Genomic DNA, 22,700 nt, shown 5'->3' with positions numbered 1-22,700 from the left:
TTCATTAGCCTGTTCGTGAATTTTAAACACTTTCGGCTATATATCCCAGAAGAGGTTGGAAAGGGTGTATTGCAGTTGACATTCTAATATCTGTGCAGACTAATTCTGGCTGTTTGTGCATTCCAAATAATTACACCACAATTCATAGCCGTACCTTAAGACGCCTAAAACTCCAAATTCTGGGATTCCTCTTCTAAACCTCTCCCCTTCCAGTTGTTCTCTCTGTAAGATGTACCTGACGAACTTTATAATGCACCTGTGAGAAGCCTTAAGATTTTGCTTTGTTAAAAGTTGCAGAATAAATAAAAAATTGCAGTTGTTAACTTGAATGCCAACATGTACAGTTTTGTCTGTGGTCACTGGAAAGTAGTCATGAGCAGGAATTCTGGCTAATGTGCTCCCTGAGACAGTTGCAACACTGCACTAACAAACATGGGATATGGAAACTCTGAGACCAGGATTTGTACTTTGGACCTTCTTAACAGCGAACAGAGAGGCAGGATTACTAGTTTCATTAGTTTGTTTTCTGTTTCAAGAAGGAAATCTGTTCAAATAATCCTAGCATAGAAAGCGAGAGTATTAAGATAAGCACTAAAAGTCAGTTAAATATATGGAAAATTTGTACACAGAGTTTGATTCCAAGGAGAGAATTCATCAGCTTGATGCACTCCTCCAGAAAGGTCAGAGTTCTGATTTCTGACATCAGAAAAGCAAATATAATAATGGAGAAGGAAGACCAAAATTATCCTGAACAATGGGCTAAAATGGGCGTTGTGCAACGAAATAGGCTTCATATCAAACTGCAAAATTATAATTGAATCAGCCACTCGGCATTTGGTTTCTCAATTTATCATTTTTAATACTAATACTTCCAGAGCTAAACCTAGATTCCCGAGGCCAGTTACAGAACAGTGCTTTGAAGAAGATTAGCAAAGGAGATAAACTGGCTAAATGGCAATCTTGAATGTTAAAAGCCTCTGGAACAATGATAGATTAATTAGATGGAAGATTTGAAGTCTTACAAAAATGTGTGCTGGTGGAGAGAGAATTTTGTTTTATCTTGTGTTGGAGCAACTTGGCAGTTAAAGGTCTCTTCTCGTCAAGTGGATAATGATTGATCTCATTACATCACTTGATTTTACCATTACATTGAAAGTCCAATTGCAGCCTTTTTAAATGTTCTGTTTGTTCTTTGTGAGCACTAGATAAAATATCCCCTGCATAAAAAGACCAACTAAAGCCGTTTAATAAACAAAGACCACAATTACAGTATCTTATACGGTTTGGGGTGGTAGAAAAGAATTTGCAAAATGTGTATATAATGGATTAAAAGAAACATTTTGACTTCTGACTGACATTGAACCCATTAATTTGGCTCAGGCTGCAGTTGTAGATCTTGATTCTTCAAAACAGCTGAACTGCTAGGAAGACAGACAAAGTGAAGTAACCATGTTTAGCTTTGAATAGGAAGATAGTTGATCCATTTGAAACTCGATCTTAATCTTCAGCGTAGTTTCTGAAGGCGAGGGGCTGAATAAAACAGAACTAGCAATAATTTGGCAAATTCTGTTGGAAGTTATGTAATAGCAAGTGTGGAAAGAAACTGGTGCCATAGGCAGTTCAGTGCTCCAGTGGAAGGTGAGGGCTATGTGGACAGAATTAAGAAGTTTGGCTTGCATCTAACCACACCACCTGATCTGCTTTTTAGTGCATCTGCTAACTGGATTCTAAAGTACTGTATGTCCATTTCTCAACCTTAACTTACCTTCCTTTCATTTAATTCATGTGCTTTTCATTTACAATAAAATGTTATTTCAAACTGAGCTGCTAATTGTCTGCCTGAGATGCTTTGTTGTAATAGTAATGTCTTGCCCTATGGCACCCTAAGTATCTGTTTTTATTGTACAGTTTTTTTAAGGAAACTAATGGGTATTCACACAAAATGTCACATCTTTCAGAAGTTTCTTCAGCGTTTAATCTTCTATAGCAACAGTGGTCGTGTACTTGAAGTGTAACCATCTAATCTGCCATAAATACACTATATGAATTATAAACAAGTTAGACAAACTTCTGGCAAGGTATCAGCCTTTGAGTGAAAAAGACATGGGTTCATTTTATACACAAGATTTCATTAATCTGTACACAGCGACCTTTTCCTTGTATTCTCAGTTTAGAAATTAACTTCTGAGGGAGTGTTACGTTATATGTCAAGTATTAATCTGAAGGTACATCAGCCAGCTCAACAAGAATGTTGAAAATACCGTGGTCATATTGGAAGTGGAGCATGGTGTTGAATTTTCCAGGCTCTACATGACATGGCCGATGCAGAGTCAATTGGAAAAACTGGAAAAATTTGAAAAATGAGATTGGTCAAGGAAACAAAGGTTTGATTTTCTTTTCTACATCGAAGATTTGAGCAATAAGACGTAAATCCAATTAGTGAGCAGCATGGCATATCAACATTTGCATCTTACTGGTACTTTATTAATTTCTCACTTGAAAGTCAGTGCAGGTACCTCTTAGCTAGCGTGTTGTATGTTCCTCCAGGTCTCTAGCTTGGCCAGCATCCTGCAATATTTTCGGTTACAGTCCATGGGCAGTGACAATCTTCACCACCTGTCTGTAGAAATCAGCATCAGATCCTTGTTGGTTTCATCATGTTGGAGAGCTGCACAATTAAGAAAAAGCCGACGCTGAGCAAATATACTCAGGTTCCAAAATGTGTCACTTGAAGTAAGGAATAAATCCCAACATTTTGAAGCTACTATTTTAAAATGACACCAGACAGTTGAAACATTGAAATGCGACATTGGTCTCATCACTTTTTATATATAGTGGATGACTTCTGGGGAAGTTGTAGCATCAGCAAGAGATGCTGAATGTTAACAACGAATTTTAAAATCTGGAGGCTTTTTTGGCAACACATTTGGTTTAAAATTTGCAATAATTATATAGCTGATGTAAATAGCTTTTTTAAATAAAAAATTTTGTGAGAAGCATTGAGTTTCTACAGAAATTTATACTTAAGTATACAAACTGTATATAACCAGCAATCTTTGGTAAGATTTAAGATGTTAAAGTACTTGAACAGAGATTGATTACAAATTGCTGTTGAAAATTTGAGGTTATGTTGTTTGCTTTGGACTGAAATAACTGTTGTGAACCCCTCTGCTGCCCATTTGTTACATATTATTTAACCTTAAGTCGCTGTCAGTACTTTTCTGGATCGATTGCAAAAATGCACATAACGTCCCAGATTTAATGTTTTCAAACCAAACCCATACTGCCTTGTGCCTGGTATGGAGACTAAAATTGAATTTTAGGTAACTCAGCATCCCCCTCCGGTTTGGGCAATACCTCGGCCTTTTTAAACACTTGAATCTTGATTTTGGCAAAGTATTAACAGCTAACCTGATTATGTATTTAGAAAACCAACAATTCAATGATAAGGATTAGGAATTGCTGCATCTGAGAGGAAGAACCGTTGCCTCCAGGTGGAAGTTTCTCGCCAGGACTAGAATACGTTATCTAATCGGCACTTCAGGGTAATGCAAAGTAAGACTGCATTGGCATAGACAGTTATTCAAATTACACTTCAAATTGCCCACTTTGAAGCTTTTTAAAATATTTCTTGTTTTTCCCAAATTAATTCAAGAAATATCCGCAAATACACTGACTAGCCATATAGCTGATGTGTCACTTGTGGACTCTTAATGCACCAACTGGTTTGTGCACTTGCCTACATAAAAACCATGACTATGATTTGAAAGCGATTCTGAGTCAAGTACTCTGGCACTTACTAAGCGTGACTAGCACAGTACAAATTCAGTTTCTTGGAAAATTGTACATGTTTGTCCTTTTGGTAAACTTGTTTCAACTTTAGATGAGAGAGGAGAGGAGAACAGTCTTACATGGTGCCAAGCAGTAGCATGTAGAATTGGTCTCAAACAGTTAAACCTCAGGTTCTGAATAATTTACTAATAACAATGTTTACAGGCCTCAATTTTCTTGGTGCTCCCAATACACCCAAATTGTGTTTGTACACACTAATTCAGTACATATACGATATCTTGTTCATATTATTCCAACGCATGCTACAGAGCAGACCTGTGTGTATATATAATGTATATAGATCATTAGTTGTATCAGGATCTAGGCCTGTGACTGCACCTTTTGATTGGGCTCTATCAATTTGAGGTTTATCGGATGCTTCAGTTCAGTGCAAATGCTAAATTGTAAAGTGCTGTCACTTAAAAAAAAAAATAGATTGAATCAGTGCTGCGTAATTGTTCAGTCACTTCAAAGATGAACTGTTGGAGTCAGCTGCAGACATTCACAGAACATGGTTTCTGATATCATTGTGATTCACTTACGCCCACCTAGAACAAAATAAAACTAGAACCTTTAGTTCACATTCTACGTATATAGTAAACAATAACCCCTGACTAAACTAATTGAATCATTTCATTTAATTCACATTGTAAATCTTGTTCAAGTGACCTCTTCTAGTTTTTACACCCTCTTTCCCTAATACTGCCTGCCTTCCTTGAGGTTATTAGTCATGCACTGTAGGATATAGCATGATGCATGTTGGTTATCTTCTGGGTTTGCATCCCGGTGGTAAATTTTCACTGGGAAATGCCTCATCAGCTGGATTATCGGGTGGGTTAATGAATTTTTTTTCCTGTTGCTACAATTTAGACATGTATTCCATATATTGTTGCATTCTATTTTGTTAACGTGGCATGTTCAACAAACTGCAGTTTTCAGAAATTTTACTGGCTGTACACAAGTCAGAGTTCAAAAGTATTTGGTGACTAATTGGGAGAGTTTGTAATACGCAGCAGTCCAGATAATGAGACACCAAGGTAATCTTAGATTTAGGCAAAAAGCACATTGTGTTGAACAGACGCCTGAATTCAAGTTCACTTCGCTTCTCCGTTCCTCAAAAATACAGGGACCAATCACTGTACCCAGTAGACATCTGTTCATTCAAACTTGAAAAGGTTTCAGGTTAAATTACATGTATATGGCTCTGTTAGAACACAGATACCAACTTAACTACTAAAGGAAGCCTGCTGAAATGGTTTATTGTGTGTGATGAAATGAATGTTTGTGTGTGCATGTTTTTTTTGTTAAAGCAGCATTTATTGTTTGCCTGGTTTACCATGCTGTTCATAAACTGATCAAGTAGAAACATATTTGATGTGTCCACAAGCTCTATTCGTTCCATGCTGATCCCTGCCTGTTTTGTGCCCAGTTGTTTTTACACAAGCTCATTTAGTTTTATCTCTACTTGGAGGGAGAAAAGCCCCATTCTGGAAAACAGTCTATTGGCTCCTTAATGGGCCTAATTAGTTTGGCAGAAATCCATATCTAACTTGCAAAGTTCAATTTCAAATCTGTTGTCCCTAGCTGATCTTTGCATCTTCAAAATTGCCGCATCATTCAGTAAGGTCATAGCTAATTTTTCCCAAGCCTCAACTCTTTTTGTGTTAGCTCATCACAGCTACCAACTCCCAGTTCTTTCAAAAATCTTACCTACCTCCTCTAAATACTTTGTTCCCTCTACCTTCTACAACTGTCTGGGACAAAGAATTCCAGATGTTCACTACCTCCTGAGAAGTTTCTTTGCATCTTGGTTTTAAATGCATGCCTCCTTGTTCTACAACAATCTTCCCTTCTAATGGAAAATCTTCTCAACACGGACCCTGTCAAATCTCTTCAGAATCATGTATGCTAGAGAAGGATCACCATTCATTCTTGTAAACTGTAGTGAATAAAAGCCTAATCTGCTTACCTATAATCTGATAAACCAACCCTACCATCCCAGGAATCAGCCCAGCAAATCTGTTTTGAACTGCCTGTGTGTCAACACATCTATACTTAAGTGGAAAGGGTAGACAGGAAGAAACTTGCTCCCTTGATGGAGAGAATAATGACCGGAGGTGCAGATTGAAATTAAGGTAAGGGACAAAACATTTAGAGATGTGAGAAAAAACTTTTTAACTCACAGGATCTAGAACTCAGACTGTAAGGGTATTAGATGCAGAAATCCTCAACATGTAAGAAATATTTAGATATGCACAAGTGGTTATTTTTGACCAGGGATGCAATGGGCTGAAGACTGTAGAACTCTATAGGGACCAAAACTGTACACTCAACTCCACTTTGTCTCACTAACACCCTAACAGTTTTAAAAAGACTTTCCTATTTTTAAAACTCCAACTCTCTATCAATAATTGCCAAAATTCCATTTGTCTCCTTCTTTGTTTTCTGCACATCCATGCTAATTTTTTGTGTTCATAAACAAGAACATCCTGATCCCTGCACATTCTTTGGAGTTTTTCCATTTAACAAATAATTTGTCTTTTGATTCTGAATACCAAAGCTTGTGCCCTAGCACTTTTCTACATTAAGCACCACTTAATTTTTTTCCATTTAACTGGTGGGATCGTAGGTTTGCCATAGTGTTTACAATTATCTTTTTGTAATTTTAACTTATGGAGGTGAACAGTACTGGTTGGATTTGAATAAAGTAAGAATTGGATGAGGATTGCTGTGTGATTCTGTTGATAGTCAAATGGCCTGCCACCCTTACTGCAACAACAAATTCGCTGCTAGAGTGATAGCCTCATGGCAATAATTGCAGACTTCACCAAGAGAGTAACAAGTATGCTGTCTCTGTCATTAAAGTTCAAGATGACTGACTCAATTCTGAACTTATCCTACATCTTAAGTGCATTTGTGAATTGGTAAATGTTATAATTGGGCATTTGGAAAATAGTGTAAACATAAAGCTCAAACAAAAATTGCAAAACAAAAGATCTCCTTTAAGATGGTGATGAGAAGAAAATTGAAAAATGAGCATTGCCAGTGTGGAATGCTGTACCTCACAGAAGTGGAAACTGGGTCAGTGAATAATTTTAAGACAGGGATAAAGGAGTAACAATGGACCCATAGATTATTAGGGGTGTTGAGATTGGTTGGCTCGCCGAGCTGGTTTGTTGTTCCATAGACGTTTCATTACCGTGCTTGGTAACAGCCTCAGTGCAGCCTCTGATGAACTGTCAGTGTGTTTTCCTGCGTGGTTTTTAAACACTGGGGTCCATTGCCATGGATTGCCTCACTTCCAGGTAGTGGAATGTATATGGGGTTGAGTTCAATGTGTCTATTAATAGCCTGCTTCGTGGAGTGCCATGCTTCCAGGAATTCTCGTGCTTGTCTCTGCCTAGCCTGTCCCAGGATCTCCAAAGCCTTAAAGTATTTGGGCTGACCAGGCAACTGCACTTAGGCTGCAATCAGATCAGTCATGATCTTACTGAATAGTGCAGCAGGCTTGAGGGGCCAACTGATCTATTCCTAATTCCTGTGTGTGTGTGTGTGTGTGTGTGTGTCTGTCTGTCTCTGTCATTTTAAAATTTGAAATCCTGTTCTGTCCAGATTGTAGAAGGTTATAAGTTTGCTTTGAAAACTCCACTTTATGGTACTGAAGCCATTTGTGGCACCCATATTGCTGTTTGGTTTCAGCCAAGTCAGTTGATCTTATACCAAATTGTCAAATGCACAATTTCATTTATATATTTTGTTAATGTCATAAAATGTCCCAAGTTATGTGTACCACAGAAGAATTATAAAGCAAAATATACTGACCCAAATTGGGAGATGTTGGGGCAAATGGCCAAAAGATTAGTAAATATCTTTTTGAGAAGCATCTTGACATAGATTAGATTTCCTACAGTGTGGAAACTGGCCCTTCAGCCCAGCAAGTCCACACTTCCCCTTGGACCATCCCACCCAGATCCATCCCCTTATAACCCACACAACTCTGAACACTGCAGGAAATTTAGCATGGCCAATCCACCTAGCCTGCACATCTTTGGACTGTGGGAAGATACCGAAGCACCCGGAGGAAACCCATGCAGACACGGGGAGAATGTGCAAACAGTTGCCCGAGGCTGGAATCAAACCCGGGTCTCTGGCGCTGTGAGGCTGCAGTGCTAACCACTGAGCCACCATGCTGCCCCCATTTAGGGAAGGGAATTCCAGAGATTAGATCCTTGGTAACTGAAATCAAAGCTGCAATTGAAGTAATTAAGCTTGGGGTTACTCAAAAGGCCACAATGAGGGAATACTGAGATCTGTATTCTTACTTTGCAGGAGTCTTGTACCTTGTATGTTACACAGCAACATGCATCTCTTCTGCTTCAGAAGTGTTACTTTTGACTTGATTGACATGTGATGAATCTGTATATTTTTAGATTGTTAATATTTATAGTTAAGTACTAATGAGTCTTGTTTCTGTTCTGCAGATTTTTGATGATTATTATCATTTTCGGCATAATGGGGTGACGAAACGATCATTGAATCAACATGCGCATCATCAAAATAAACTGCTACAGGATCCTCAGGTACATTCAGGACCAGGCTTGAATTCAGTTTTTCTATCGTTAAATAGACCTCGGCAATCAGAGTAAAAATGGCCATTTCTAACTACCTCAAAAGACTTGTTGAAAGAATTTGTTCCTAAGTTACATTAAAAAAATGAATAAGTAGTCAGTGTGACAAAAGAGTCAATCCTGCTTTACCAATCCTGCTTTACCAATCCTTGTATTTTCAACGAAGTGAAAGTGACTAGATGAAGGTAAACAGTAGAAGTATTTTATCTGAATTTTCAAAAGACCAGCAATAATTTCCCCTAACTGCACTAATGAATAAACTCAGCAGATGTACTTAAAAACCCCTGGATTAGACAGATCAATAGTTCAGCCCAGAAGCCTAACTTTTTTGTAGTCTTGAACTGAACTTACTAGCTGGAATTTCTCATCTGGTTTTGGTGTCTGAGATCCGCCAGTTGTAATTCAGAACCTGCAATACGTTACATAGGAAAAACAAAATTCAGCCTGCAAATATACGAGTTGAACCTACTGAGTTTGTTTATTTCCTTTGGGTGGGGCCAAGATTGAATGTGCAGACAGGCAAGAAGCTCTGATTCCACTCCCGTGCCAATTCCTCAGATTCCATTGAGAAGCAGAAGGGAATCTTGAAACTGCTGTTTTAGTAGCACCAGTTGTGTCTCATTGAGGCCTTAAGGTCCTGTTGTAGTCTTCAAAAGTACATTTCCTTCAACTTATGTTCTGTTTTTAATAGTACTGGAGTAATTGAGAACATTGAATCTGAATTCTGTGCATCTAAGATTTGCGGACTTGTAGCCAGCACGTGTGGATTTAACACTGTATGTTCTGACCTTGGTCTACTTCATGCACAAATGGAAGTCTTATTTACATACTAAGTTGTTGTGAACCTTCAAAAGAAGTAGTCTATTATATTGTATTGTATTCCAGTCCAGTAAATTCTAGTACTCTCTGCTCGGTGGCATTGAAAACAGCCATTTAACCATTTGTATCTTGGGAGTGTTGAGAATATGAAGATGGATATTCAACAGCATTCTGTAGACTGTTCTGGGGTGTACCATTTTATCCCTTAAAAAGAAATAAGTCCAATTGTAGGTTTAGCCCATGTGTAGTACCTTTTTTCTTAGATAAGGTGCTGCACTGAAGATTTATGGAGAATACAATAGTTCTTTTCAAGGTTCTCAACAATTTAATGTATACATAAGATTTTGAATCCTGCGATATTTAGGCAATAATACTGAAGATCTGTGCCTCAATTCGTCATGCCCCTAGCCAAATGCTTTCAGTACAGTGTTAACAGCATTATATACCTAGCAATGTGGAAAATTACCCAGCTATGTCCTAAGCATGTAAACAAGACAAATTCAACCTAAGCAATTATCTCCCCCATCAATTAACTGTTAATGGTCAGCCAAGCAATGGGAAGGGACCTTCGACCATGCTATCAAGTGAATCAAACCATGCTGGTAAGAGAATAATTGCACTGACACTTGAGCTCTGCCATGATCATCAAGTGCCTGATCTCAATCCAGCCTTGCCTAAACGTGGACAAAAGAACTGAGGCAAGAGTGACTGCCCTTGGCCTCAAAGCAGCATTTCACTAAGTACGGCTTCGAGGAGCCGTAATAAATTTCGAATTGCTGGGGAAAACTGCTGACTGGTTGAAATCCTATCCATCTCAAAGGGAAATGTGACCTTTCTAGAGGCCAGTAATCTCAGTCCCAGCATGTCGCGACATGAATTCCTCAAAGATAGAGTTCTCAGCTTAACTATCTTCAGCTATTTCATCAATTACCTACTGTCCATCATAAAATCAGTAGCTGGGGATGTTTGTAAATGATTCTGCAGTGTTCAGCATCATTTGCACCTTCACAGATACTGAAGCAGTCTGAAGGAGCAAAAAAACCTGGACAAGGTTCAGCCTGAGGCAAATCAGTGGTAAGTAGCAGTTTTGCTGATAGGTGCCAGGCAATGATCACCTCCAAAAGAGCCTAACCGTTAGTCTTTCGATGGTAATACTCTTAAGTCAATTAACAACTCAGTATCAGCACGCTGACCAGAAACTGATTTGGAACAGACATATAAATGTCTACAAGAGCAGGTCAGAAGCCAGGAATTCTGAGAGTAACTGTCTTCCTGACTCTGTCTTCATTTACAAGGCACAAGTCAGAAATGTGATGGAATACTGTCCATTTGTCTGCATGATTGCAGCTCCATCAACACTCAAGAAACTCCACCACCTAGGACAAAGCAACAACTTGATTTAACACACTGTCCTCCAACATTTTCTCCCTCCACCACTGATGCGCAATGGCAACAATGCTTGCCATTGACAAGATGCACAGTAGCAACCAATTCCGTTGATACCAACTTCCAAACCTACCATCTCCACCACCAAGAAGGACGAAGGCAACAGAGATATGGCAATGCAACCATCTGCAAGTTTCACTTCAAACAACATTGTCCTGACTTAGAAACACATCTCTATTGTGTAAGTGTTGCTAGGTCAAAATTCTAGAACTTCCTAAACAAAATATGGGTGTACCTGCACCACATGGGCTGAAATAGTTTAGAAAGGTGATGCCAAAACATCTTGTTCCAAATAGATGAAATGCTGACATAGCTGGTGATTCCATGTCCTGTAAAAGAACTTACTTTTTTAAAACAAAATCCCTCGTCTGAAATAGCCTAGGAAGAAGTTGCCATGTCCAGTTCTTGGCCTCCAATGAGTTAACTGATGTCAGCTGACACTCATTTGTACACTTGCTCACTTAGAGGTTAATAGAAAATTGTGAGGCATCCACTGTTAGACATCATTATACTGAGTGTGATTCATCCCTTAAAGGGCTAATCTGTCAACACTCAAAAATTACCACTTGCATGAAATACTAGAGGGAACGTTTTGAAGTGTTATCCTGGGAAGGGATGGTACTTTGAGAAGCTTCTCTGAAATTTTGCCTTTGTTTTGCATTTTCCAAAAAATGTCCTCGTATTATAATTTAATTAAAAGGGGCGTTTAATAAATCAATAAAGGAAACAGCACGGCCTTGGGTTGAACTGTGATTAAGTCACAAAGGCATTGGGTTTATTTCCTTTTGGAGTAAACCAACAGGATGCAGCTGGCAAAGGAAGACAATACATAGAAAACATAAACCTGGGATTTGTGAAATATTCCCATGGAAAGAGGCAAGGCATGCCAGTTGCCATTGTTTTTGGTCCACAATTTGTCAGCTTGGATAAATATAAAAGGGGTTTGTGTTTACGGACTATTTTATGACATTCAGTCTTTGCAGCATTGTGTATTCTCCTTTTTTAATTAAACAAGGCAGGGGCAGATGAGCTAACTGTCTTCTCCCTCAATTGATACAGCCTGCAGGTGTGCTTGGCATAGGTGCTGGCCCTCTCCCTCTTTCAGCTCTATATTGAGGTAAAGTGTAACTACAACTCCTTTCCCAGCCGATGAAATGCTCTCTATTTTAGCAGTGTGTATGGTGTAAGGACTGCTGAATTATGATCAATGGGGCATTGCAGACAGCTGCTTACGACATGCACATAATTCCTCAGCCTGATCTTTCAGGGAAGTTGTTTAATTCCAATTTCTCCAACATGGAGTGTTGCCAGCCATTGTGTTCCTAGTAGTTTGAATACTGAGCCACCGCTCTGGTCTCTGTTCGTCAATTAACTGAAATCACTACAGATAATATTTTTATAACCTTTTTGAAACTAACACAGAAAAGAGAGCCAATTTAACTTTTTTCCTAATGCTTCAATTCCCAAGTTATTCACCAGCGTCTTCCAATTAATGAAAATACCAAGATGATCCCAGAGGACTGATGACTGTACATAAGGTTTAACAGCCTGCTGTATTGGATGAAACCTGAGTGAAATTGGGGCAATTCAATCTCCAAGGTGCTTCTGGAGTAATTTTAGCCCAAGAATAAAAACGGGTGCACAATGTACTCTTGAGGCAGTTGTATCAAAGCATGAACTTAATGCATAATTATGGTCCTGATTGCTGTCTTAGGATAATTTGAACCTGCAGGAGGTGCTAAACCAGATTTGCTATTTGAGTAAAGAAATACATGTAGAGTCCTTGAATCTACCTGAAAATGTGGAGCCACCTTCACCTTCTAAGGCAGTCCATTGTTTATTCTTGATAATATGATTGTACTGTCATTCAATTGTTTGAGTTGACTGATATGTACAGTGTGTGACCAGGCTCTAACATTTGGGGTTGGGTAGATTGGTTGCTTTGTGCTCCTGCTGATGTCTCTCTTTCACCTCTCCATCTTGTCAGTAAATCTTGTGCTCAGAGCCTTTTTTCTTTTTGGTTGGCCATAAGGCAAGGCTGCCTGAGATGTGCAACCTCTTTTCAAGACTCTTGACACTGCATTTCCTGTATCTCAGCAGTCTCCTATTCGCAAAGCTAGATGTAGGCTATGAAGTTGATCATCACCTCTTATAGGTAACTTGTCTTTTTATAACACCAATATATTGTATGACCTTCTCAGTAAGCAGCTGCAGGTATTGTGGGGCAATCGGCCTCTTATTGATCAAACATTGAATATATTTAGAATCCAAGAACATCACCATTCTGCAAAACCTCATGTGAAAGACATTACAAGCGGTGAACAGAATTTAGACACTTTCCTGGGTGCCAGTTGAAGCAGTCAGTCATTCCTCATCCCTTTGCTGAATTTTTGGTCCACATTATGTCAAACTAATCATGAAATAGTCTGATTTCTTTGTAAATTTGTATTCCAGCTTGATTATAAAGTTCATCTGAAAGAGACTTCATATTGTCGATACAAATATTTTTATTTTGATTGTGAAATACTGAGTATAGTTTTCACAAACTAAAATCATACATTACATTGCAATGTTCCTAGCTGATTTGACCTTCATCTATTCATGCTAGTAAAGGACTCATTTGTAGACACAACTACCCACTGATATTCCATTTCAAGGAACACTTGGAGCCAAAATAGTTTTGTTTCTTTCCTTGATGCCTGAATTAAAAACTGTAATGGGTTACCAAGGTTGGAGATACCATGCATGACCTGGTGCAAACTGGGGAGGGAATTAATAATAATTCCCAACAAGCATGTCTGTAAGAAAGGACAGCTGACACATTTTCAGGTTAGACTTTTGCACCGAAATGACAAGTTTGTGATGAACGGTGCTCATGTCCTGTGCTTCTAAATGATAATTTCTATTAGCTTTCTAAATTATTGTATGCTGCTAATCAATTTCCTTTTCTGGTAAGGGCAAGCAGACACTTGAAGCAAGCAACAGCTTTGTCACAATTGTTCTTTCAATGAGGATGTCAGAGCTCGTATGCATTCAGTCTTCATGCTACTTGTCCAGAGCGGCAGGTGTGGGGGTTTGCTTAGCTGAGTTGACAAGGCAGCTGGTTTGTCAGGCAGGGTGATACTGATAGCACAAGTTCAGTTCCTGCACTAGCTGAGGTTACCATGAAGGCCCCACCTTCTCAACCTTGTCCCTCTGACTGGTAATTCTCAGGTTAAACTCCATGACCAGTCATATCTCTCTAATGAGAGAACAGCCCCTTGCCCTGGTAGGGCTATGGTGACTTAGCTTTTCAAGACCAAAGCCCTGAACAAAAAGCAACCAGAAAATGAATTCCCTTCCTCAATCCATTGTTTAATAATAGTGTAAAATGACGAAAGGTCACGAGAATTAGTCAGTAGGGTTTACACTGCAATAACATGGGAGTCCCTTTTGTAATTTGACCTCATCTTGTTCAGTCTTGGCCTTCATGCACAGGTGGTAGTTGCCTTTCAGGTCTTGTGATTGCACCATCACTGACGGAGCTGAAATTGTGTGTCTGGCTAAATATAATGTAACCCTTTAGTGATTTGGGAGGGAGAAAATTAGAAATTCTGCATTTCCGTTGTGTAAGCAACTCAAGTCTTATGCAGTATATTGTAAAAACAAATTTAATTTGAAAATTTGTCAAATCTGGGTGGAGTATCAGGAACAGAATGTAATATCTCCCACTATTTCCTTATACTTGAATTGTTACACTAATTGCATCAATTAATCTGTTTAAACAGAAATGCTTTGTAATGCTCTTCTAGATGAAAAGTTTCTTTCCCTCAAAGACTTTATTCTTACAAACAGGTCAAATGGCTGGAACAGCAAGTAATTAAGAAAAGGAAAAAGAGAGACATTTACATTGAACCAAATGATCCCAAATTCCCACTGCAATGGTACCTGGTAAGTAAGTAGTTCTTTATGTCGTGTCAGTACAGAAAGATGCAGACTCTGCCCCCTCAATCTCCCCAAAAGTTCTTTACTCTGTCCTTATAATGAAGGCTTCCCATACCTGGAATGATAAGGTGGAGTAAGGGAATAGCATGAGACTTCTAAAGAAAAAGGAAATAGGAACTGTGGACCAAGTCATTGCGGAAGGATAGTTGAAATGTTTGAGAAAATTTAGTTTTAATTTCATTTAAGCAAAGACGGATTTTGGTATGTGAATTTAATGCAAGCCTCATCAAGAGAATAAGTGCTGTTAAGATTTTGTGGGACATATTTTGTTTGGGAAGAATATCCTTTGTTTATTAAATATTGCATTAACTATTTTATGCTAAAATTAGAACTGGGTCATTCAGGAGTGATGTCAGGCTCGCCTCTTTGTACAATATTATGTGCATAACTGAAGTGATTTTCCTTCCCACCACTCTGGGACATTGGTATATGTCATTTGAAAATTTTAAAGCTGAGTGCCTAAAAAAATTACAATCATGTTGGCAGTTTTAGTTGTAAAGCGTGCAGATGGAGGTTTATGCAGAGCACCTTGGTTTAAATGAATGTGGCAGAGGCTCAAGGTCCTGAATGGTTTCTGCTGTTTGTTTCAAGAGCAGAACACAAGTGGCACAGCATTTTGTAGCCATGTTTTGCATTACATTTTTGTCCTGAATTGATGAATTTTGACAGCTTCAGAATCCTAAGCAACGAACATCGGCAATTGCTTCTTGCTCTCCTTAACTTATTACTGTTTATAAGTAAATTTTGGTTGCGTATATGGATTAGTTTGTCCCCTTCCCACATTTAATGTGTATTTCAAAAATATTTCAACAAATCTTGAACTTGAGTAGTATTCTAGTTCTGTCAGACTTGGAGAGAAAATACTTGGTTAGGACTGTGAGTTTAATTCTTGTCAGCCTTACTGTGCATACCACATCTTGGTTCAAAGGCACCTTTTTCTTTGGTAAAAACAATACAAGCATCTTGGGCTCCAAAGGAGAGTCCTTTTTTTTTCTTTAGTGCCTGGGTTGCTTTGACAGAAATTTATCTTCATGACTTATAAAATCGTGAGGAGCATGGATTGTTCTTTTTCCTAGGGTGGCGAAATCCAAAACTAGAGGGCAAAGGTTTAAGGTGAGAAGGGAAAGATAGAAAAGGAACCTAAGGGGCAACTTTTACATGGAGTATTGGGTGTATGGATTGAACTGTCACAGGAAGTGGTGGGGCCTGGTACACTTAGAACATTTAAAAGACATCTGGATGTGGACATATTGAAGGGTTTACGGGGATGTGGGCCAAATGCTGGCAAATGGGACTAGATCAGTTGAGGATATCTGGCTGGCATGATCGAGTTGGACCAAAGGATCCGTTTACATGCTGTACAGCTCTATGGCTCAGACGTTTTAACATGCTTAAAAAAAAACTTTGCTCATTAATTTCATTGAAATTCACAAACTGCATGAGGTGAAGTGGTAGTTGCAAGTCATTGTCTATAAAATGCCGAGGCAAGTATGAGCCAGATTTAAGCACTGTGGTTAACAATATATTCACTGATCCACCAAGGTAGTAAATGTTGTGCACTTAATTAAATTGCATGTTTGCACATATTTGATATGTTGAGGTATTAACCTGAACCACTTCAAGCAGATAATAAAGCAGCACACTGTACACCTGTTTATATTCTAGATGAATCATTGTATCCATCTTGCACCTTCATGTGTAAAATATCAATGACCTGTCTCAAGGAATTTGAGAACTCTTAGAAGTAAATGGGAGCAAAATTAGGCAAGTGGCAAGGTGAAAACGAAAGACTTGATACTTTCACGTGTTGTCGTGGTCAATTGTCTGTCTTTTTGTTCTAAAGCAAATCAGGGCAATTCACTGCTGTGACTGTTTGTTGCCTAGCATAACATGAATCATCATGACTTGAATGTGAAAGAAGCCTGGAAGCAGGGCTATACTGGAAAGGGTGTTGTAGTGTCTATTCTGGACGATGGGGTTGAGAAGAATCATCCAGACCTATCTGCAAATTATGTAAGTAGATCTGTTTTGTTTTATTCTTGGGTTGCTAATGGGGACCCAATCTAACAATTGTCGCCCAGCATGTATGATAAAGAAATGCTAATTCCCAATACTCTTGGTCTTCAGCAGAAAATGAAATTGTGTACTGTCTGCCAAAATACTGGGGAAAAGTATCTCAAAGCCCCACATGATAGCTCATTTTAACTAGTGCACATTAAACTATTGGGTGACCCATCCCCACCCAAGCCCAGAGCTAGCTCTCCAGAATTCTGACATCAGGATCCTTTTAACATTTGAGAGTAACACCCAGGGAAGAGCTCATTGCTGCTCTCCAAGCAACTCAATAAATTGGAGAAGATCCAGTATGCCTGGGCTACCTGGAATCAAATATTTCAGTTTTAGAATTAATGTGCAATTTCATGTTGAAGCAAAATAACTAATGTTCAACAAAACTATTGCCTCTTTTCTCTACCTTTTGATTTGTTTCTCCTCATTAACATGAAAAGCTTGAATGATGTATTCTTGACTTAAGGAGCTGGGGGATGAAGATACAGAAGAAAGATTGGTTTAAATACCAATGACTGACTTCAATACCTCTTGTCCTCAACTTGGCTGATATCACTGGGTTCTAACTAATTTTGACAGTGTGCTAGCAGGAATCAACCAAGCTTCAAGTCATTGATGTTTTATTCTTAGTGATGCATCGGAAAAAGGGAACTGAATCGGTGTTTTTCTTCCTATTCCAGGATCCAGGTGCCAGTTACGATGTGAACAATAATGACCCTGATCCTCAGCCCCGTTACACACAACTCAATGATAATCGGTAAGTCACTTCACAGGCCATGATAAATTTGAGGGTTTTTGGCAAGGTTTTTGGGTTCCAGATGCTTTTCTAGGAGGACTCTATTGACATACTCTGTTAAACTCCTGACAAAAAATTTAAAGCAGTTTTGGAAATGTGATTAAAAAGTCATGAATAGTTTAGTTGGGCCAAGTAAAGGGAAACGACCTTCAATGGCTGAACAGTTGATAACTAAAGCCTGCTTGTTTAAATTGATTGGCAAAAGAACCAGAGGTGACACTAACAAAAACATCCTGCTGTCTAACTGGATTATTCTCAAGTTGTCTACCTGAAAGGCCAGTCCACCAGCTGATTGCTCGTCCAGATCAAATCCTGTGGTGGTGTCGGTCTGATTTTAAGACTCCCTATCTAGCCAACTGAACTTTGTAATGATAAAGGTTTCTATTTATTGTGAATCTGGAATCTCTCATCCTCCTACTGCTTGCCATTGGTGTGTGTTGGAAACGTTTGCAATATCAACTGCACCCTGTTTGGCTGTGATATGAATGTACTTTTTAGCCACCATGCCTTTGAGTAGGACTTGAACTCAGCTCATGCAGGGAGACTACCCACTTTTCCACACGACCAGGTGGATGCAGATTCGATAATAACACCAAAACAAATGTTCAAGGGAAATAAAATTGCTATGACCAGAGGAAAGTAGGGAAATAGGACTAACTAGTTATTTTGATAGAAATTACGGAGACTTCGACCGAGTGGCTGCTTTTAAATGTTTACCATTCATGAAAAGGAAACAAAATTTCATCTACTTCATAGTTTTTAAGATGTTTCACAGAACATGGCTATTCAGCTCATCCAGCCTGTGCAAGTCAACAAAGATCTATTTACACAAGTCCTGTTTTCCTGTGGTAACACAAGTAAATATCTAAACACTGCTTAAATATTATGAATGTTTCTAACTTATCCATCCATTCAGGCAGTGGGATCCAGATTACCACCACCCTCTGGGTTTAAAAAAAATCCTCAAACCTTTCTTGGCTTTCTTACCTTAAATCTATGCCTCTGGTAGTGACTCGTCTGCTAATGAATAAAGTTCCTTCCTATCCACCTTTCTTGCTCTGTATAATTTTACACGCTATCTGTGTATCCCAAACGTAAGATCCCTGAGGGCGATGGTAAGGAGGAAAAAAGTGATTTTATCTTTGAATCTGTGCTGAAAGCCTAATTAACTTGTTCTTAAGGACAGGAGGGTATTTCTGATGCAGTAAAACAAACTGACTTTTGGTAAGAAAGCTCATGATTTGCCTTGAATCTTGTTGATACATGTTTAGAAGAATGTTACTGTTTGGCAATAATGAATTAGTGTTGTAGCTAAAATTCTTCTACTTACATTTCTGTCACAATGAAAAACATCAGAATAGAGTTTTGCCTGGAAGGATTATTTGAGTAATGCTGAATTGCTAGTGCCTGTAAGTTTTCGTCACTGGTAGTTGGAGACTTGATTGTAACAAGTGATCAGTACACAACTAAGTAGCAGAGGAATTCCTACCCAGTCATGGAGAAAACCTCACTGCCAGGCCTGTGTTAAGTGTTTTACTGATTCTGACTCTGAAGGAATCCACTTAAACTCTTTGATGTCTTGGTCAGTGGCACCCCAAGTAAGTAAATTTTATGGAATTGAGAATGAAGGGGGTAGAAGATGTGAAAATGTGTTACTAAAAAAGTGTGTTTGTACAACAATTCAAACAAAACAGGTTGTGGAATTCTCATGGTTGCTGTTTCTTTACAGACATGGAACACGGTGTGCTGGTGAGGTGGCAGCTGTAGCCAACAATGGAATTTGTGGTGTGGGGGTGGCATATAATGCCAGAATCGGGGGTATGTATCAGCTGTTATTTCCTCAATTCCACCCCATTTCTTGTCACTGCTGATTGCACCTATTCTTGATGTTCTGTGGTTCTGATAATGTTGAAAACCCAGTTCTACGTTTCATAACAAATGTTGTCAGACGATTTGTTCATCATCCCAGTGGTCAGGTGCAAGAACCTTTTTGAATTGTATTTTGAAAAAATTTGCCAACCCCACTCTAGCCAATGTGACCAAAAGTCCTGATGAGATCTAGTCGTCAGGACATTTCTTGGTCTGTGCATCTCCAAGGGGCAGTAAGTTTACCTGTTAAGACTTTGTATACTTGTCGTATTAGATGGCTTTCTTTTGAGGTAATCAGCTCCACTTTCAGCTGAGGTAATGGGTGGAGCATTAACATTACTTCTATTTTACAAGTGCAGTGGATGAATTGATGTTTGTAACTCTTTCTCCCTCCTCTCATATTCCACCACTACTCCCTCTAGTAATGTTGCTTATCTGATGTGTTATTCCTCAGGCTTTACATGAAGTTTATTTATAGACTGCCTTGCTTGCAATTCATCTTGGAAGATAAGTGACGATCATCTGTGGATCATAGATCATAGAATCCCTACAGTGTGGAAGCAGGCCCTTTGGCCCAACAAGTCAACACTGAACCTCAGAGCATTACACCCAGGCCCACCCGATATAACCTTCTTAATCTACCCATTCCTGAACACTAAGGGCAATTTGGCACAGCCAATCCCCCTAGCATGCACATCTTTGGACTGTGGGAGGAAACCCCCACAGACATGGGGAGAATGTGCAAACTTCACACAGACAGTCACTCAAGGGTGAAATTGAACCTGGATCCCTGGCACTGTGAGGCAGCAGTGCCAATCACTGAGCCACCGTCCCATAGCAACAAACCTGTTTGGAGCCCGAGTGCAGTAAATTTCACACCCATGTTATGCTGAGTGGCAAAAGTAGTAGCTTGCAAAAGTCCTATGTGAGCAGGGTGGCTGCTCATCTCCCTGAAGAAGGGGGAGTAAATATTGGGCAGATGAAAAATGTAAGAACTAGGAGCAGGAGTTGACAATTCATCCCCTTGAGGCTACTGCACCATTCAGTGCAGTTATGGCTGATCTCATCTTGGCCTCAACTCCACTTGCCTGCCCACTCCCATAACTTTCAAACCATTACTAATTAAAAATCTATCTATCTCTTCCTCAAATGTATGAATGCCCCAGTATTTACCCCACTCTCTGGAGTATTGAATTCCACATTTCAGGACCCTTTGATTAGAATAAATTTCTCCTCCATCTGTTTTTAAATCTGCTACTGTTTATGGGAAACCCCTCATTTTGGATTACTCCACGAGAAAATGTCCTTTCTACATCTACTGTCAATTCCCTGAGCATCTAGTATATATCAATTAAATCTCCTCTCATGCTTCTAAACTTTAGAGAGCACAGGCCTAAACTGCTCATCTCTCATCATACAACAAACTCTTCATTTTTGAAATCAATCTGCACTGCCTCCAATGCAAACACATCTCCTCCGCTATATCTTGTGCACTCGCTCTTTCATCTCTCCAACACACGCGCGCGCACCCCCCCCCCCCCCCCCCCCCCCCCCCCCCCCCCCCCCCCCCCCCGGCCACCCTGACCACCACCACCCACATTGTGTAGAGGGGACCAAACCTATATGCAGTACACTGGGTACAATCTCAATAACAAGTGGTACAGTTACAGCAGTTTCTCTTAGCAAGAAATATCAAAATTCCACTTGCCCTCCCTATTACATGCTAGTTTTCTGCAATTTGCACTCAATGGCACCTAGATCCCTCTTCGGTGAAGCACTCTGAAGTTCCTCTGATCAAAATGAATAACGTCTCGATCATCCACGTCAAACTCTGCCTAATTTTGAACCAGTCACTTAACGATTCATGATAATGGGAACTGCAGATGCTGGAGAATCCAAGATAATGAAATGTGAGGCTGGATGAACACAGCAGGCCCAGCAGCATGTCAGGAGCACACAAGCTGACGTTTCGGGCCTAGACCCTTCTTCAGAGAGGGGGATGAGGTGAGGGTTCTGGAATAAAAAGGGAGAGAGGGGGAGGCTGACCGAAGATGGAGAGAAAAGAAGATAGGTGGAGAGGAGAGTATAGGTGGGGAGGTAGGGAGGGGATAGGTCAGTCCAGGGAAGACTGATAGGTCAAGGAGGTGGGATGAGATTAGTAGGTAGGAGATGGAGGTGCGGCTTGGGGTGGGAGGAAGGGATGGGTGAGAGGAAGAACAGGTTAGGGAGGCAGATGCAGTGGGTGGAGGGGAAGAGCTGGGCTGGTTGTGTGGTGCAGTGGGGGGAGGGGATGAACTGGGCTGGTTTTGGGATGCGGTGGGGGAAGGGGAGATTTTGAAGCTGGTGAAGTCCACATTGATACCATTGGGCTGCAGGGTTCCCAAGAGGAGCTCGAACAGTTTATCCACTTCACCAACACCTTCCACCCCAACCTTCAGTTCACCTGGGCCATCTCCAGCACATCCCTCACCTTCCTGGATCTCTGTCTCCATCTCAGGCAACCAGCTTGCAACTGATGTCCATTTCAAGCCCACCGACTCCCACAGCTACCTAGAATACTACACCTCCCACCCACCCACCTGCAAAAATTCCATCCCCTATTCCCAATTCCTCTGCCGCATCTGCTCCCACGATGAGGCATTCCACTCCCGCACATCCCAGATGTCCAAGTTCAAGGACCGCAACTTCCCCCCACAGTGGTCGAGAACGCCCTTGACCGCGTCTCCCGCAACACGTCCCTCACACCCCGCACCCTCCACAACCGCCCAAAGAGGATCCCCCTCGTTCTCTCACACCACCCCACCAACCTCTGGATACAACACATCATCCTCCGACACTTCCGCCATCTACAATCCGACCCCACCACCAAGACATTTTTCCATCCCCACCCTTCTCTGCTTTCCAGAGAGACCACTCTCTCCGTGACTCCCTTGTTCGCTCCATACTGCCCTCCAACCCCACCACACCTGGTACCTTCCCCTGCAACCGCAGGAAATGCTACACTTGCCCCCACACCTCCTCCCTCGCCCCTATCCCAGGCCCCGAGATGACTTTCCACATTGGCAGATGTGCAGGTGAACCTCTGCTTAATGTGGTATACTGCATCCACTGTACCCGGTGTGGCTTCCTCTACGTTGGGGAAACTAAGCGGAGGTTTGGGGACCGCTTTGCAGAACACCTCCGCTCGGTTCACAATAAACAACTGCACCTCCCAGTTGCAAACCATTTCCACTCCCCCTCCCATTCTTTAGATGACATGT

The 22,700-nt window shown here is 40.3% G+C and overlaps 1 protein-coding gene across 1 annotated transcript in view; it reads left to right on the top strand.

The window, feature by feature from the left end:
- Positions 1–22,700, top strand: part of furina (furin (paired basic amino acid cleaving enzyme) a) — an 84,362-nt gene that overhangs the window by 36,591 nt on the left and 25,071 nt on the right. The window contains exons 2-6 of the mRNA XM_048520573.2: positions 8,313–8,411; positions 14,559–14,654; positions 16,593–16,721; positions 17,456–17,532; positions 19,301–19,389. Coding sequence (XP_048376530.1) covers positions 8,313–8,411; positions 14,559–14,654; positions 16,593–16,721; positions 17,456–17,532; positions 19,301–19,389 — 490 coding nt within the window. The remainder of the gene's footprint in view (positions 1–8,312; positions 8,412–14,558; positions 14,655–16,592; positions 16,722–17,455; positions 17,533–19,300; positions 19,390–22,700) is intronic.

The sequence above is a fragment of the Stegostoma tigrinum genome, chromosome 36 (genome assembly GCF_030684315.1).
Source record: "Stegostoma tigrinum isolate sSteTig4 chromosome 36, sSteTig4.hap1, whole genome shotgun sequence".
In the NCBI taxonomy this organism is placed as follows: Eukaryota; Metazoa; Chordata; class Chondrichthyes; order Orectolobiformes; family Stegostomatidae; genus Stegostoma; species Stegostoma tigrinum.
This window is presented reverse-complemented; position numbering and strand designations above follow the sequence as displayed.